Here is a 14247-nt window from a genome sequence, read left to right on the forward strand (position 1 = left end):
TGAGGTTTGTCACTTTATTGCGTGCTTACACAAGGAACATGAAAAATACTTTTTTGTGGAATGTTGATTTACAATGTAATTTAAACCCACATTTTGTGGTAGATTGCAAAACTGGCTCTAATTTCCCACCTCTTCTTAAATTCCTGCTCTTGGCCATGTAAGTTTGAAATCCCCGTCTATTCTAACTGCCTCAGCCATGGGATTGCTTGAGCCACAAGACTCAACAAGCTCAATATAGGCAGAGGGTTGAAAAGCGCTTGCACAGTTGGGCTTTCTCTCTTTTGACTCTCTGCCATTGCCATGAAAGCCCACCCAGGGTAGCCTGCTGTCAGTTGAGAGGTATGAAGAATGCACCAATTTGTCCCAATCTCCTCAAGGCAGGCTCTGAGAGATAAGCCACCAGCAAACCAAATCCTGGACCTATGCATTATAAACACAGGCAAGGCCAGGAGAGCTGTCTAGACAACCACCCCAGATGTTTAAGATTACTTTTGTATGCCACTGGGGTTTTGTGGTGGCTTATTTTGCAGAGAGAACTAACTCATATACTATATATATACTATATATATGATGTTTTCTCATCCCATAATCGTGAGCATAGGACTTAATTTTAAAGTTCATAAAAGTAACTTAAATATGTGTAAACTTTCCTTTGTAATCAAAATGAGCCACCATCAGTAGAGCTTTTGCTTTGACTTTCTTTTGCAGGTTATGATGATGTTCGTGCTTTTTTATACAGACCACATCAGCTGAGGGCCAGCAAACAAAATCCTAGGACTCTGACTGGAACAGACAATTAATTATTTTACTTCCCTACTTCTTCAAAGTAGTATGTTCCAATATGCTGATTGATACAGCTTTTTCATTCCATGCTGAAGTTTACTTTAAGGAATTGGAGATCGATCTAGGGCTGTCTGTGGAGTAAGTTAAATTCACACAGGGTCGGTTAAAGAGAGGCAGAAACCTTTTGCACATTCATATGCCACACCATTCTTCACATGGAGAAGTTGTGGAGGAATTTTGGTCAAAAGCAGAGACCTGTACAGTGTCTGCCATTAACCTCACATCTTTCAGGTCATTCTCCTATCTAATAGGTATGGCCGTTGGAATGAATGGTCACCACGCACAGATAATATAGAGGATTCTGTTTGGGGAAGTTCGTTGACATAAATTAATCTTCTCATTTATTTTCCTGCCATCGTACATACAGAAAATTATATGTCGTCCTGAAACAAATTATAAATAGGGTTTTCCGATGTAAATTGTGTGCATATGTGCTTTTATGACATGAACATTTTTGTTAGGAATTCAGAATCCCATTTCCTTTTAGTTTCTTTAATTGTCTTCAAGTATCTACTTTGACCCTGAACTTATTATTTATTTATTTACTCATTTACTTTTTAAACTACAGTTAACAGGGTAGATCTGTTGGGATTTGTAAGTCACTTGCCCACGGTGTATAAAGACCCCAGGCCGCACCTTGCCCACCTTGGGAATGGAGAGACTCCTGCATGGATTCCATGTTAACTGTTTGCCTCATTTTGGTTGAGAACCTCTGGGACAGATGACTCGAACGACCCTCTTGACTTTCATTTAAGTTCTGTGACCGGAGATTTCCTGTGGTTAATGGGGAGGAAGAATGTGGAGAAAAACTCAGGGTACAAGAACTTCTGACTCTTTCAAAAGCAACCAAAGGATTCCTTAGAAAATTATGTAACATTTTGAATTTCATGTTTTCATCTGAAGAATGAGAGAGCTAGAAAATATTCGTGATCTTTAAGTTTCTTCTCTATATTAAATGTTGTATCAGCAGGCATATTAATGCATAAAACTGCTGACTAGATTTGTATGTTTTGGGAATGGGGAGAAGAAAGATCACTGCATAACAATCTGATATGTGATTAAAAAATAACCATCTCAACTCTCTGGACTTTTATGGTTTCCAGGTCATTGATGATAAGGCTTTGATTAGATGCTAGGTTTCTAGAGGTTGTTAAGAGTGAGAATAAACTCATTTTTAGGAACTAAACAAGTAATCATTTCCTACGTGTAACTTTTCAGAGACCATAATGTTTGATCTGGTCATCACTTAAATTTGGAAATGAAAATGATTGAAATAAAATATTTAGTCAAGATATTTAAATTCAGTATCTTAGATTGCATTAGATGTAAAATACGTAAAAATATTAAATAGGCCAGCTCTCACCAAAATTCCTTTAATGAATATATGTTAAATCATATGATTCTTTTTAAAAGCAGTCACCAAAGAGATTGGGAAAAACCTAAGATGCAAATTATAGAAATACAAAATTTATATGATTGTAGTAACTTTTCAGAAGCCCAAAAAGATGTTGAGATTTAAAATATCAGCAATCAGTGTTTATTACTGTTATGGGTTCTCCTCTATACTTTAATAAATAATACTAAGCTTGCTTATTGATCATCTAAGACCTTTACAGAAATAATTATTGAAATACGAAAAAAGAGAAAATGCTGATGGTAGCCTTTTTTTTGATCAGTATATGGTATAAGAAAAAGAAAGGTCCAGGAAGTTACTAAAGAGCTATTACTGAAAACACACAGAGACTTAGAAAGAAACGAGGCTCAAAAACAAATAATAAAATAAAATTTACATTGTTTTTGTATTATGGCTAGATTTGCTTAAAGAAGTACAGACTTAAAAGGTTATAAGTCTGTCTGCCAAAGTCACCCTGAAACAAATTATGAGTAGGGTTTTCCGATGTAAATTGTGTGCATATGTGCTTTTATGACATGAACATTTGTATTAGGAATTCAGAATCCCATTCCCTTTTAGTTTTTTAAATTGTCTTCAAGTATCTATTTTGACCCTGAAATTATTTATTTATTTATTTATTTATTTACTTAATTTTTTGAGACAGAGTCTCACTCTGTCACCCAGGCTGGAGGGCAGTGGCACGATCTCTGCTTACTGCAACCTCCGCCTCCTGGGTTCAGGCGATTCTCCTGCCTCAGCCTCCCGAGTAGCTGGGATTACAGGCATGTGCCACCACGCCTGACTAATTTTTTGTACTTTTAATAGAGATGGTGTTTCACCATGTTGGCCAAGCTAGTTTTGAACTCCTGACCTCAAATGATCCGCTCACCTCTGCCTTCCAAAGTGCTAGGATTACAGGCATGAGCCACCATGCCCAGCCATTGAACTTTAAATTTAGATTACTACAAGGCTGTGTAGGTGCGTGTGCTGGGTTTAGGAAGGCAGTCACTTTTCTAAAGTTTAGTTCGGAAAACAAGCACTCTGGGCCTATTTTTATCCATGTACATCTCCAGGTAACAGAAGAGTTGTAAGTAGTTATAATAACCGCGGTTCTGAAGAACAGCCAATTCACTGATTCATTCATTCACTCATTCAGCTATTCTTTTCTTCCTCTAACTTATTCCTAAAGACAATGTCCTAGTGAACGCAATGCAAAGGCCAAGAGGATGCAATCTCTTCCCTTGGGGCTAGCATTGCTGTCTGCCTGCTCACTGACCACTTTCCCTTTCTCCATTGTTTACAGAACCTTGGTTTTATTCTGTTGGAAATACTTACCTTTTCAAATCCCTGCTGTCCAGTGATGATAATGGGACTCAATTCTAGCCAATAAAGTGTACTGGTTATACCTTATTGGAAGAGCTCAACTGGGTACAACTTCTGGAAAACCACTATTATCTTGCAGCACAATTGACAGAATCAGCAGACACACACTTTTTTTTTTTTTTTTAATCATTACCATATCTCCTTCCTCCTGCCTGGAACGCAGCCATGATGCCTGAATGTGGAGCAGCTATATTGTGAGAATGAGGATAAGAGCCACAAGTGAAGAATGGTGCATGAGGAAGCTAGGAAGGATCTGGAACTTTGAAAAGCTCTCAAGTGGCTCTGAGCAATGGGCTGACCACATCTGGACTTCTTATAATGTCACAAACATCATGCTATTACATTCCTTATGTATTCTATTCTTCTCGGGGCACTCTTTAGGCTTCCTGTGTATACCTCTCTTGTTCTTTTGGTGATGTGACTCTGTTATTTCACAGAATTAAGAGCAACAATGGGGGGATTTTCTAATGAATACAATAAGATGGAAAGAAATAATCGATGTGAGGAAACGTCATATTGAGACAGTGATAGGACTGGGAAGAAAAACAAAGTCCTAAAAGTCAGCTATGCTAGAAACTCGGACACACCATTAAATTTAAAAGTGATGTACACAAATATATTGCAGGAAGAAAAAATGGAATAGGATTTCCCAAACTAGGGCAAATTTGTATTTACCTTAGTGTTACCATGTAAGATTATTGTAATGTAAGACAGCTTTGCTGTCACTATTTTCAACAGGAAAGAGTGGGTTTTCTCTTTGTCATTTCTTCCCTCCATAACCCTGTCCTAGTCACAGTGAAAAGGAAGAATAAAAATAGAAAACAAAATGCACCTTGATGCAAAATTCTCAGAAATGACATGAGAACTTCACACATGGCATTTGTTGCATCTCTAAAGTGGCTGTGTCAAGTTTCCATTGAGTAATTAAATAATTTTGCATCTAGAAGCCTGCTCCTAATTTGTTTATCGAATATTACAAATCTTAATAGAGTGCTATTACCTACATCTTTAGAAAGAAAATACGTATTTTGGTAAAACTGATATTCTGGACCCAGAGGGTTCTTGGCTCAAGTTCCTTCAACGAATGCTTGTGCTGTGCACCTTCATATGTTATTGGTTAACGTGCTCTAATTTTTTTTTTTAAAACTGATCTTATTGGTGACCCAAAGGCCTGTTCTTGTTTTTCTAGTAACATAAGCGGAAGGTGAGTAGAAAATGTATGTGAGAGAGGGGATACATTGCAGGCCTGCATTTCCATCAAATAGACCCCTCTCTAGGACTTCCTTTGTCTCGTCTCGTCATCTTTCAGAATCTGATGTTTTTAACTTTCAGGGTCTGAGACAAATATTTTTAACTTTGGTTAGTTAGTGATTCACTGGGGGATTTTTTTTTTCACCTTATTTTAATTTTTTAACCCTCATAAACAAGCTAAAGTCACAATCGTATATGGAGAGTTTAGGAAGAGAGTCTCTAAATAAAGAAAAGAAATTGTAAACATGAATAAACAATGAAACTTACACATTTAATTCATTTTAGGATATATTTACCAACTAGGCCAAAAAAAGTTTGTGTCAAAAAAAATGAGTCCAAATATTTATGGTAGGTTTCCCTTAAATTATTTTAATCATTCTTGCTATGGGTTGTATATATGTGTGTGTGTGTGGAAACAATTATCATGTTAACACATGATTCATAGCATGCATGTTTGCAAATACCCTCTATACTAATATGTTATTTCTTCCGTATGAGGCTTAACATTCCAGGCTAAGTGTTTAAAAATATATAAAAGAAGTAATAGGGAAAACATATGTTCACACACCTTGCTTTGCATAACAATTCATTAAAGAAGAAGAAATATAACCAAATGAGGTCAATCTGGCTGGTGTTAAATATTATTTGCTGTGTAACAATCAACCACAGGACAAAAATACTTGAATATTTAGACTGGCAGTTTTAATCCCGCAAGATAGATATGTTGTTAGAAAAACACCTGTTGCTAATGTTTCCAATTAATGTCACTTTACAGTAGATCTTTATGAGTCCAAACATAACACCTTTCTCTTGCCTTATGCTTATTAAATACCGAAAAACCAAAGATAGGCAATGTTAACCTTGATTTACAAGTTTTTCTCTGATGCTTAAAACGGACATTTCCTGATTCTTTCCTTTCTTTTCTGTCACTTCCCTTTCTTTCTCTTCTCTTCCTCTCTCAACTTTCTCTTTCTTATCTCCCTCTTCCCTTCATCTCCTTCTGTCCCTCTCTCAGTCTCTCCTTCCTTCTCTTCCTTTTTTTAAAATTATTTTAAATAAATCAGCCAGGTCAACTTAAAATTTCTCGATGCCAATGTTGAAGATAAAATAATGCAGTGTCACTTATTACCTCATGAAAAGTAAACCACATTTCAATTTTTGTATCAAAGGGAGGCTGTATTTTGCTTTTATATACATATATTTTATGTATGTATATGTACATATTACATATGTATATGTATACACATATATACACACATATATATAATTGACCACATAGAAGAACAGTTTAATGAAAATAGAACTTTACAACTTAAATTGCATATTGATTTTCTTAACTTGCTTTTGTTGTTATTCCTTTGCCCTCAGAATCTTAGGAGGAAACAAATATGCTGGATAAAATTTCCAAGATATTTTTAATCTAGATACTGAAATGTATTACCAGATAATTGAAAAAAAGTCTGCAAATAAAAAGAAAATAAAAACTGGAAATGGATTGAACACAATGTTAAGCAAAGGTTTTGAGTGCTTTCAGGGTTCAGCCTCCAAAGCCAATAGCGTACTGACAATAGGAACCGGGGAGGTCATTAGCAAGTAAACTGTGACTGAAGTTTGTCCTGGGTTGTGGTCTGTTTGATTATTACAAGCCAAACAATTTCATTTGTTTTGCTCAGGCTCTATTTTGCTCAGGCTCTAGCAAGGATATGGTCACAGTTATTGTCTAAATTGGAACCTAAATGTCTCTTCCTTAACACATTATTTTTTCCTTTTTAACTCATCTATACTTGTTACATTTTCAAGCAGAATGTAACTGAGGCATTACATTTCTGTTCACAAGCCTTGCTCTGTTACTTTTTGAATGGTTTTACAACACACCTAGGTAGTTCTAATCTTGGTGGTCTAAACAATGCTTTTCTTTGGAAAACAGGCCCATACATCTCCAGATCAGTTCCAAAGAGCAAAACTGCAACAGAAGAATGGCATTACTTGGCCAAATGCAGGAGTTTCAGGCCCAGAAGGAATATTCTGGCAGAAAGTGGTTGAGTAAAATATTGAGGAAAAAAAAAAATTGGATGACAGATACAATAAGAAATAAAAATTTAAAGGAGTGAGATGAGACATTACCTCATGGGTACAATGTACACCATTCAAGTGATGCACACACTAAAGCCCGAACTTCGTATCACTACACAACATATTCATGTAACAAAACTGCGCTTGTACCCCCCAAATCTATAAAATCTATAAAAATAAAAAGAAATTAAAGAATCACAAGGGATAATTTAAAAAAAGAAAAGAAATAAAGAAAATCTAGTTTAGTATTATTTGAAGTCCCAGGCCCACTTCATATGTGCCACGTGTTGACAAAAGTCTAAATATCTCGATACTTACATACAAATAATTATCTGCTCTGCTTAATAGAAGGTGAACTTAAAGCAATTTACAGAAGCAAACAAAATATAACTTCTCTGATTTAGAAAATTGACTAGACTATCCATGGGAACAAACAGAGACTTCATGATATTCCCTTATTTTCTAGTTCTAACCATTAAAAAACCCCTTATGATAGCACAGGCTTGTTGTATTTTGTCAAACAGCAAACACTACTACCTACAAAGTGAAGGGGAAAAGAAGGAGACGTGCTCTTCTACTACTTTCACACTTGGAAAAAATGCAACCTATTTTAGTTATGATTACGTATGTGGTAGGGACTTTTATAAAAAAAGGAACCACTGCTTTGTAATATAAGAAATATAAGCATATATATTTCAATCTCTTTCTGTGTTCATATGGGTCCTATTCATGGAGAAATCATAATCCAAATGTGTTCTTTAGAAGTAGCAACACCTTAATGAATTATTGAGAACTAATAAGCAGTACATAGTCCATGCTTATCACGCAGTCATTGTGTCAGAAGGGATCTGAACGATTCTAGTCCAATCCCCCTTCTTAAGCTTAAATGTTATGTCATCTGGTTTGAAAAGCTACTGCAATTAAAAACTCAACATAATAGCTTATTCTAAGTTCAGAAAGTTATTTAGTTATTTTTAAATTTTTGAAAAAAAGTTCATTTAAAAATAGTAAATCTTCCTTTCTATGGGTCCAAATATTTGGTTTAATTCTGCCCACTGAAGCCATGTAAGACAAATCTCTCACAATTAAGTTAACTGGTGACTTGTTAAGGTATCTCTCTTTTTCTCTCTGTCTGGATTTTTCTTTCACATCACATCACATCTTTCTCTCTCTGTCTCTCTCTCTGTGTCACACACACACACACAAACACACACACAGCATTGTACTTTGTGAATATCTATGAATCTTTTTATTAGCTTCCACTTGAATTGCCAGAAGTCTTTGCTCCCTTCCTCTAGATTAAGTTAGATGTTTCTTCTTTATGTTCCTGTAAGATCCTACTTTTTCTCCATCATAACACTCAACCTTATTAAACATAATTGACTATTTAATTGTGTCTTCCTGACTAGATGCTAAAGTCTACAAGACAGAAAACCCTATGTGTATTGCTCCAAAATCAGTTGCAATCATCTGCCACAATGCTCTGCACCAAGTAAAAAACCAACCAATATTAGTTAAAAATGAGTGGAGGCAGAGAGTGAGGTAAAGGGAGTGGCTGGGTAAAAGACAGTGGGGTTGGGTAACAAAAAGCCTTACATGCCATTTTATTGCATTTGAATGTCATTCTTTAGTTAATGGGAAACAAAGAACGGTGTTTGAAGAAGGGTCCAATGTTATAGCGTGAGACTGCTAAGAAACAGAAGGGTTGCCCTGGCTCCCGTTGGTCCCCTCCTCAGCCCTAAGCCAAATAACTTTCTTTGTAAATACACATATAGAAAAGTTATAAATCGTAATTGTGCATCTCAGGGAATTTTTGTCATTGGGTGAACACCCATTTCACCTACCATGTAGATCAAGAAATAGAACATTACTAGCCCTCAGAAATTCTCCTTCTATCCATCCTAGTCAGTACCAGTCCCACCTTCCCCAAAGTAACCACTATCCTGAAGTCTAACACCAGCAAGTACTTTTGCCCAGTTTAAGCTTTACAATTTTATATTCTGCATTGAAGTCTTAATGATCCATTCTGAGATAATTTTTGTGTAATATGTGAAATTTAGGTAGGTTTTTTTTTTTTTTTTTGGTTTTGTTTCATTTGTGTGGTTGGTTTTGGCCTATGGATATCCATTTGTTCTCACACCTTCTTCTAGGGCATCCTTCCTTCTTTGAATCTTTGTCAAAGTCTGTTGAGTACTGTGTGTGACTCTCTTTCTGGTCCTCTGTTTGGTTTTGTGGATCTGTGTGTCTTTTCTCCACCAATACAACATAGCCTTGATTACTGTTGCTACATAGCCTTAATATTGGTGGAAGAATTTTTGTGCGCTTTATTCTTATTTGTCAAGATTGTTTTAACTACTCTTAGGGCCTATGCCTTTTCAGATAAATTTTAAAATAAGCTTGTTTATGTCTACCAAAAGTCTTGTAGGGATTTTGACTACAATTACCCTGAACCTATAGATAAACTTGGAGATAAATTACTGCTTGACTATCTCAAGTCTTCCTTTTTTTTCTTTTGAGAGGGAGTCTCACTCTGTTGCCCAGGTTGGCGAGATCTCAGCTTACTGCAACCTCCACCTCCTGGATTCAAGCAATTCTCCTGCCTCAGTCTCCCTAATAGCTGGGATTACAGGTGCATGCCACCACACCTGGCTAGTTTTTGTATTTTTTGCAGAAACGGTGTTTCACCATGTTGGCTGGCTGGTCTTGAACTCCTTACCTCAGGTGATCCATCCCACCTCAGCTTCCCAAAGTCCTGGGATGACAGGTGTGAGCCACTGTGCCTGGACTATGTTGAGTCTTCTAATCCATAAACACAGTAAGTGTCTCCATTTATTTAGGTCTTCTTTTATGTATTCCATGAGCATTTTGTAAATTTCATTCTATAGGTCCTTTGCATGTTTTGTTAGACATATACCTGTATCTTTTCCTTTGGTGCAATTTTACATAATGTTGCACATATATTTTGGCCTTTGCATGATTATTATTAGTATATGTATAAATGCTATTTATTTTTGTGTGTGGAACTTGTATCTTACAACCTTGCTGAACTCACTTAACTCTGAGATTTCTACGTGTTTTTCTTCAGGTTTTCTATATTGAGATTGTCATATCATCTGACACAGATAGCTTTATTTCTTCTTTTCCACTCTGTATGCCTTTTCTTTCTTTACCTTGCCTTATTACAGTGAAGATAACTTCCAGTACCATGTTGGATAAAAAATGTGATAGTGCACATCCTTGCCTTTTCCTGATGTCAGGGCAAAGGCATTCAGCTTTTCACAATTAAGTGTGATATCAGTGGGCACAGTGGCTCACACCTGTAATCCCAGCACTTTGGGAGTCCACGTTGGGAAGGTCACTTGTGTGCAGAAGTTCAAGAATAACCTGGGCAACATGGCAAAACCCCATCTCTACTACAAATACAAAAAAAGTTAGCTGGGCCTGGTGGTGCACGACTGTAGTCCCAGCTACTCGGGAGGATGAGATAGGAAGATCACTTGAACCCAGGAGGTCGAGGTTGCAGTAGACTGAAATCGCAGCACCACCACACTGCAGCCTGCGTGGCAGCATGAGACCCTATCTCAAAAAGAAAAAAAAATGTGATGTTAACTGTGTAGGATTTTTTTCTGTGTATGTTCTTCATCAAGTTGAGTAAATTATCCTCGATTCCTAACGTGTGGAAGGTTTTTGTCATGACTGGATGTTTGATTTTGTCAAATGATTTCTCCACTGTCACTTGATATAATAATAATATTTTTCTTCTTTAGTTTGTTGATAAAATAGATTACACTGGTAAATTAGCAAGAATTTCTAGGAAATAATGATTGTCAAAGTGAAAATAAAAATTTTGTGAGCTGTTAGTTTTATTTAAAATGAGACACCCATCAATGAGTAGGAAAATAAAAGAACATCAAAGAAGATGAGAAGAGATTGGTAATGATAACAATGATATCAGCAATATCAACCATATCCACCTCAATAATAACCTACCCTGGCCGCCGCTCAGGAATGAATTCAGATATTTCCAGAGAATGACCACAACCTCTTCAGTAGAAGGTAAACAGAATCTGGTGATTATGGGTAAGAAGACTTGGTTCTCCATTCCTGAGAAGAATCGACCTTTAAAGGGTAGAATTAATTTAGTTCTCAGCAGAGAACTCAAGGAACCTCCACAAGGAGCTCATTTTCTTGCCAGAAGTCTGGATGATGCCTTAAAACTTACTGAACAACCAGAATTAGCAAATAAAGTAGACATGATTTGGATAGTTGGTCGCAGTTCTGTTTATAAGGAAGCCATGAATCACCCAGGCCATCTTAAACTATTTGTGACAAGGATCATGCAAGATTTTGAAAGTGACACCTTTCTTCCAGAAATTGATTTGGAGAAATATAAACTTCTACCGGAATACCCAGGTGTTCTATCTGATGTCCAAGAGGAGAAAGGCATTAAGTACAAATTTGAAGTATATGAGAAGAATGATTAATATGAAGGTGTTTTCTGGTTTAAGTTGTTCTCCCTCCCTCTAAAAAAAGTATGTATTTTTACATTAGAAAAAAAGTATTTTGTTGACTTTAGAGCTATAATTATTTCTAAGCCACTTGTTTTTATTCCCCACTACTCTTGACTCTATCAGATACCATTTATGAAACATTCTTGCTATAAATAAGTGCTTCTCCAAGACCCCGACTGAGTCCCCAGCACTTGCTACAGTGAGCTGCCTTTCCACACCCATCACATGTGACACCCTTGCCAGTCCTTGACATTGTCGGGCTTTTCAAATGTTGGTAATATTTATTAAAGATGAAGATCCAAAAAGAAAAGAAAATGAAAAAGTGCATTTGGAACAAGTTTGTCCAAGACTATGCATTTCCATCTTGAAATTCTATTAGGACTCCACAATTGTACAAATTTCACAGTACTTTTTATTTTATAAAATAGAAAATGATTACAATTTTGTGTAATGTATTGTGCAGGTTTAATAGGATTGCACTCTTGCCAAGTACTGTAGTAACAAATAAATGCAATCGAAAATTGCTGACACAATAGGAAACTGCTAGTTCAACATAAATGGTTTCTGTAAATAAATCTAGTGTAATTTCCCTATACATCTTGACTACTGCTTTCAACTCTGCTCACAGGAGAGCAGTTGCACAGTGCTTGCAAAAGCCCATACTTTTGCCTGTTCTGTTCATTTGTGACACAGTAGTTCAGACTGGTGGCTACAATTATGGCAAAACTCACGAAAGGAACCTGAGACATAGTGCTGACTCTGGATGTTAGTGTCTTCCCGAAATGCCTGTTGCTGAAAAGACACAGGTGCGCCGCACCTGAAAAAGTGAAAACAGCCCCAGAAAGGGCCAATGGGTCCTGAGTGCACTTCCCATCCCAGTTGTTGTGTGATTGAGCAGTTTTCAAGTTAGCAGCCTTTTTCTGTATTAGCCATACTCACGTGTTCAAACAGATAAGTGTTAGATTATTCTGGAATTTATAAAGCATAAAAAAGCAAGGAAAGGTAGTATTTAACAAAAGTGATGAAAAACAAATAACAGTATTTTAAAGACATTTTTCCAGTCTTATCATGCAGTTATTGCTACCAACTGGACTAAGGAAACATTATTTGGACAATAGAAAATATAAAATGTGCATTCATTTTTATTGAATTGTACATATTTTGGGCAGCTATACTGCACATCTTGGCAGCTTTGCAAAAATATCTCTCAGGAAGTGAAGTTGAGAAGAAATTCAAGAGTGGAGAAGAAATTCTGTCAGGCAAAAAGCACCATGACATGGAAATCAAGCAGAAAACTAAAAATAATACCAAAGATTCATTAATCGAATCTCAGTCATTAAGCACATTTACTGAGTGGTCATTATGTGTTTGCTGTTGTACTGGTTGCTGGCATACAAAAGTGAAAGGATCTAGTTCCTAATCTGATTAAAGAGGGGGGCTTAACAGGAGCAGTGAGAAGTCATTAATAAAGAATTACAGTGCAATGGATTCAGTGTGGTCATACAAGTACATGAAATAGATGGTGGGAACATGTGAGCTGGGCCACTTAAATCTGCTGGGAGGTGAAGATGAGGCAAGGAGGATATTTCTGGAAGAGAAAATCACGTAACGGAAGACAAAAGGCAAGATAGAGCATACTTAAGGAACCAAAAGGCCTGGGATGCCAAACTGTTATTTTATCTTGAGCGGCGTAGAACAAATATGCTGCTACAGAAGAGAGAATTAGCTGGAGAAGATGAAAAAGGAGGCACGGAATAGTCTGGAGCCTATTGTAGTAATCCAGGCAGACCGTGTTGAGGGGTTGAAAAAAGAAAATGGCAGTGAGCATGAAAAGATGAAACCAAGAGGAAGACAAAATACAAAGACTTTCTTATCCTCATGCAGGAGGTAAGGAAGAGGCATAACTCTATGCTCATCCCCATCAGATTCTGGCTTTTGTGATTGGCTGAATGTGGGTGATGTTCACTGAGACAGAGGCTATTTGGCGAGTGACATGAGGGCAGAAATTGATGAGGTCCACTGTGGATGAGGTGCCTTTAAGGATCGCTGAAGTGGAGATTTCTGGAAGGCTCAGGTCACACTTGAAATTCCATGAACAATACTTGGAGGGAAAGGTGGCTTCAGAAGACTTTCTGGAGCATCACCAGAGGTTGAAATGCTTTTTTAAGGTTGTTTACTTCCACTGGGAAAGCCCTATTCTAATCCCATATTTCCATCCTCCCCATAGCCTGTCCTCTGGAACTTTCCAGGTCATCAGAGAAATAGATTTAAAAAAAAAAAGTTTTCCCCTGAAGGAGCTCTTTCTTCAAAGAAATTACTCAAAAGTTCAAGAAGTGAGAAAGTAGAGACAAAGAAAAGACACATGAGCCCAGAGATGTTTGATTTTGATGTTTTGGACCATGTCAGGCTCACCAATGGCAGTTGTGTGACACATATGTCATCTAGGATTCTTCATAACACCATGTGAAAACCATTATCCTGTCTACTAAATTTACCACAAATTAAACTGGTCAAATAATGACTATTGTTAGTACTTAGGATCTATAGAGAGGTATTCCCCAAAACTTTAGAAATAGAGGAAATGAGAAATGTAAAATTCACTTCAGTGAAGTAGGTAATTTCAAAATCACCAGCCTAACAACTCCCGGTAAATGGGTAGGTGAAACCGTTTCCTTTCAGGTAGACCTGGCCTTTGATATTAGCCCTATTGATTCATTAAAACCATGACAAGAATAACACGAACAATAATACTAACAGGCCAGGTGCGGTGGCTCACGCCTGTAATCCCAGCAC

General features: G+C 36.8%; 1 protein-coding gene across 1 annotated transcript; it reads left to right on the plus strand.

Moving 5' to 3' along the window:
• The first annotated feature begins 10932 nt into the window (after nt 1–10932).
• LOC117088647 (dihydrofolate reductase-like) lies at nt 10933–11757 on the plus strand. Its single transcript, XM_033219865.1, has 2 exons — nt 10933–11475; nt 11578–11757. Exon 1 carries the CDS (start codon nt 10975–10977, stop codon nt 11425–11427), a length of 453 nt encoding a protein of 150 aa, XP_033075756.1. The 5' UTR covers nt 10933–10974; the 3' UTR covers nt 11428–11475; nt 11578–11757.
• The last annotated feature ends 2490 nt before the right edge of the window (nt 11758–14247 follow it).

This window comes from Trachypithecus francoisi, unplaced genomic scaffold, assembly GCF_009764315.1.
Source record: "Trachypithecus francoisi isolate TF-2019V2 unplaced genomic scaffold, Tfra_2.0 Lachesis_group10, whole genome shotgun sequence".
Classification (NCBI taxonomy): domain Eukaryota; kingdom Metazoa; phylum Chordata; class Mammalia; order Primates; family Cercopithecidae; genus Trachypithecus; species Trachypithecus francoisi.

Coding starts and splice junctions, on each gene's coding strand:
- LOC117088647 (XM_033219865.1), top strand. CDS start 10,975: ATGACCACAACCTCTTCAGTAGAAGGTAAACAGAATCTGGTGATTATG.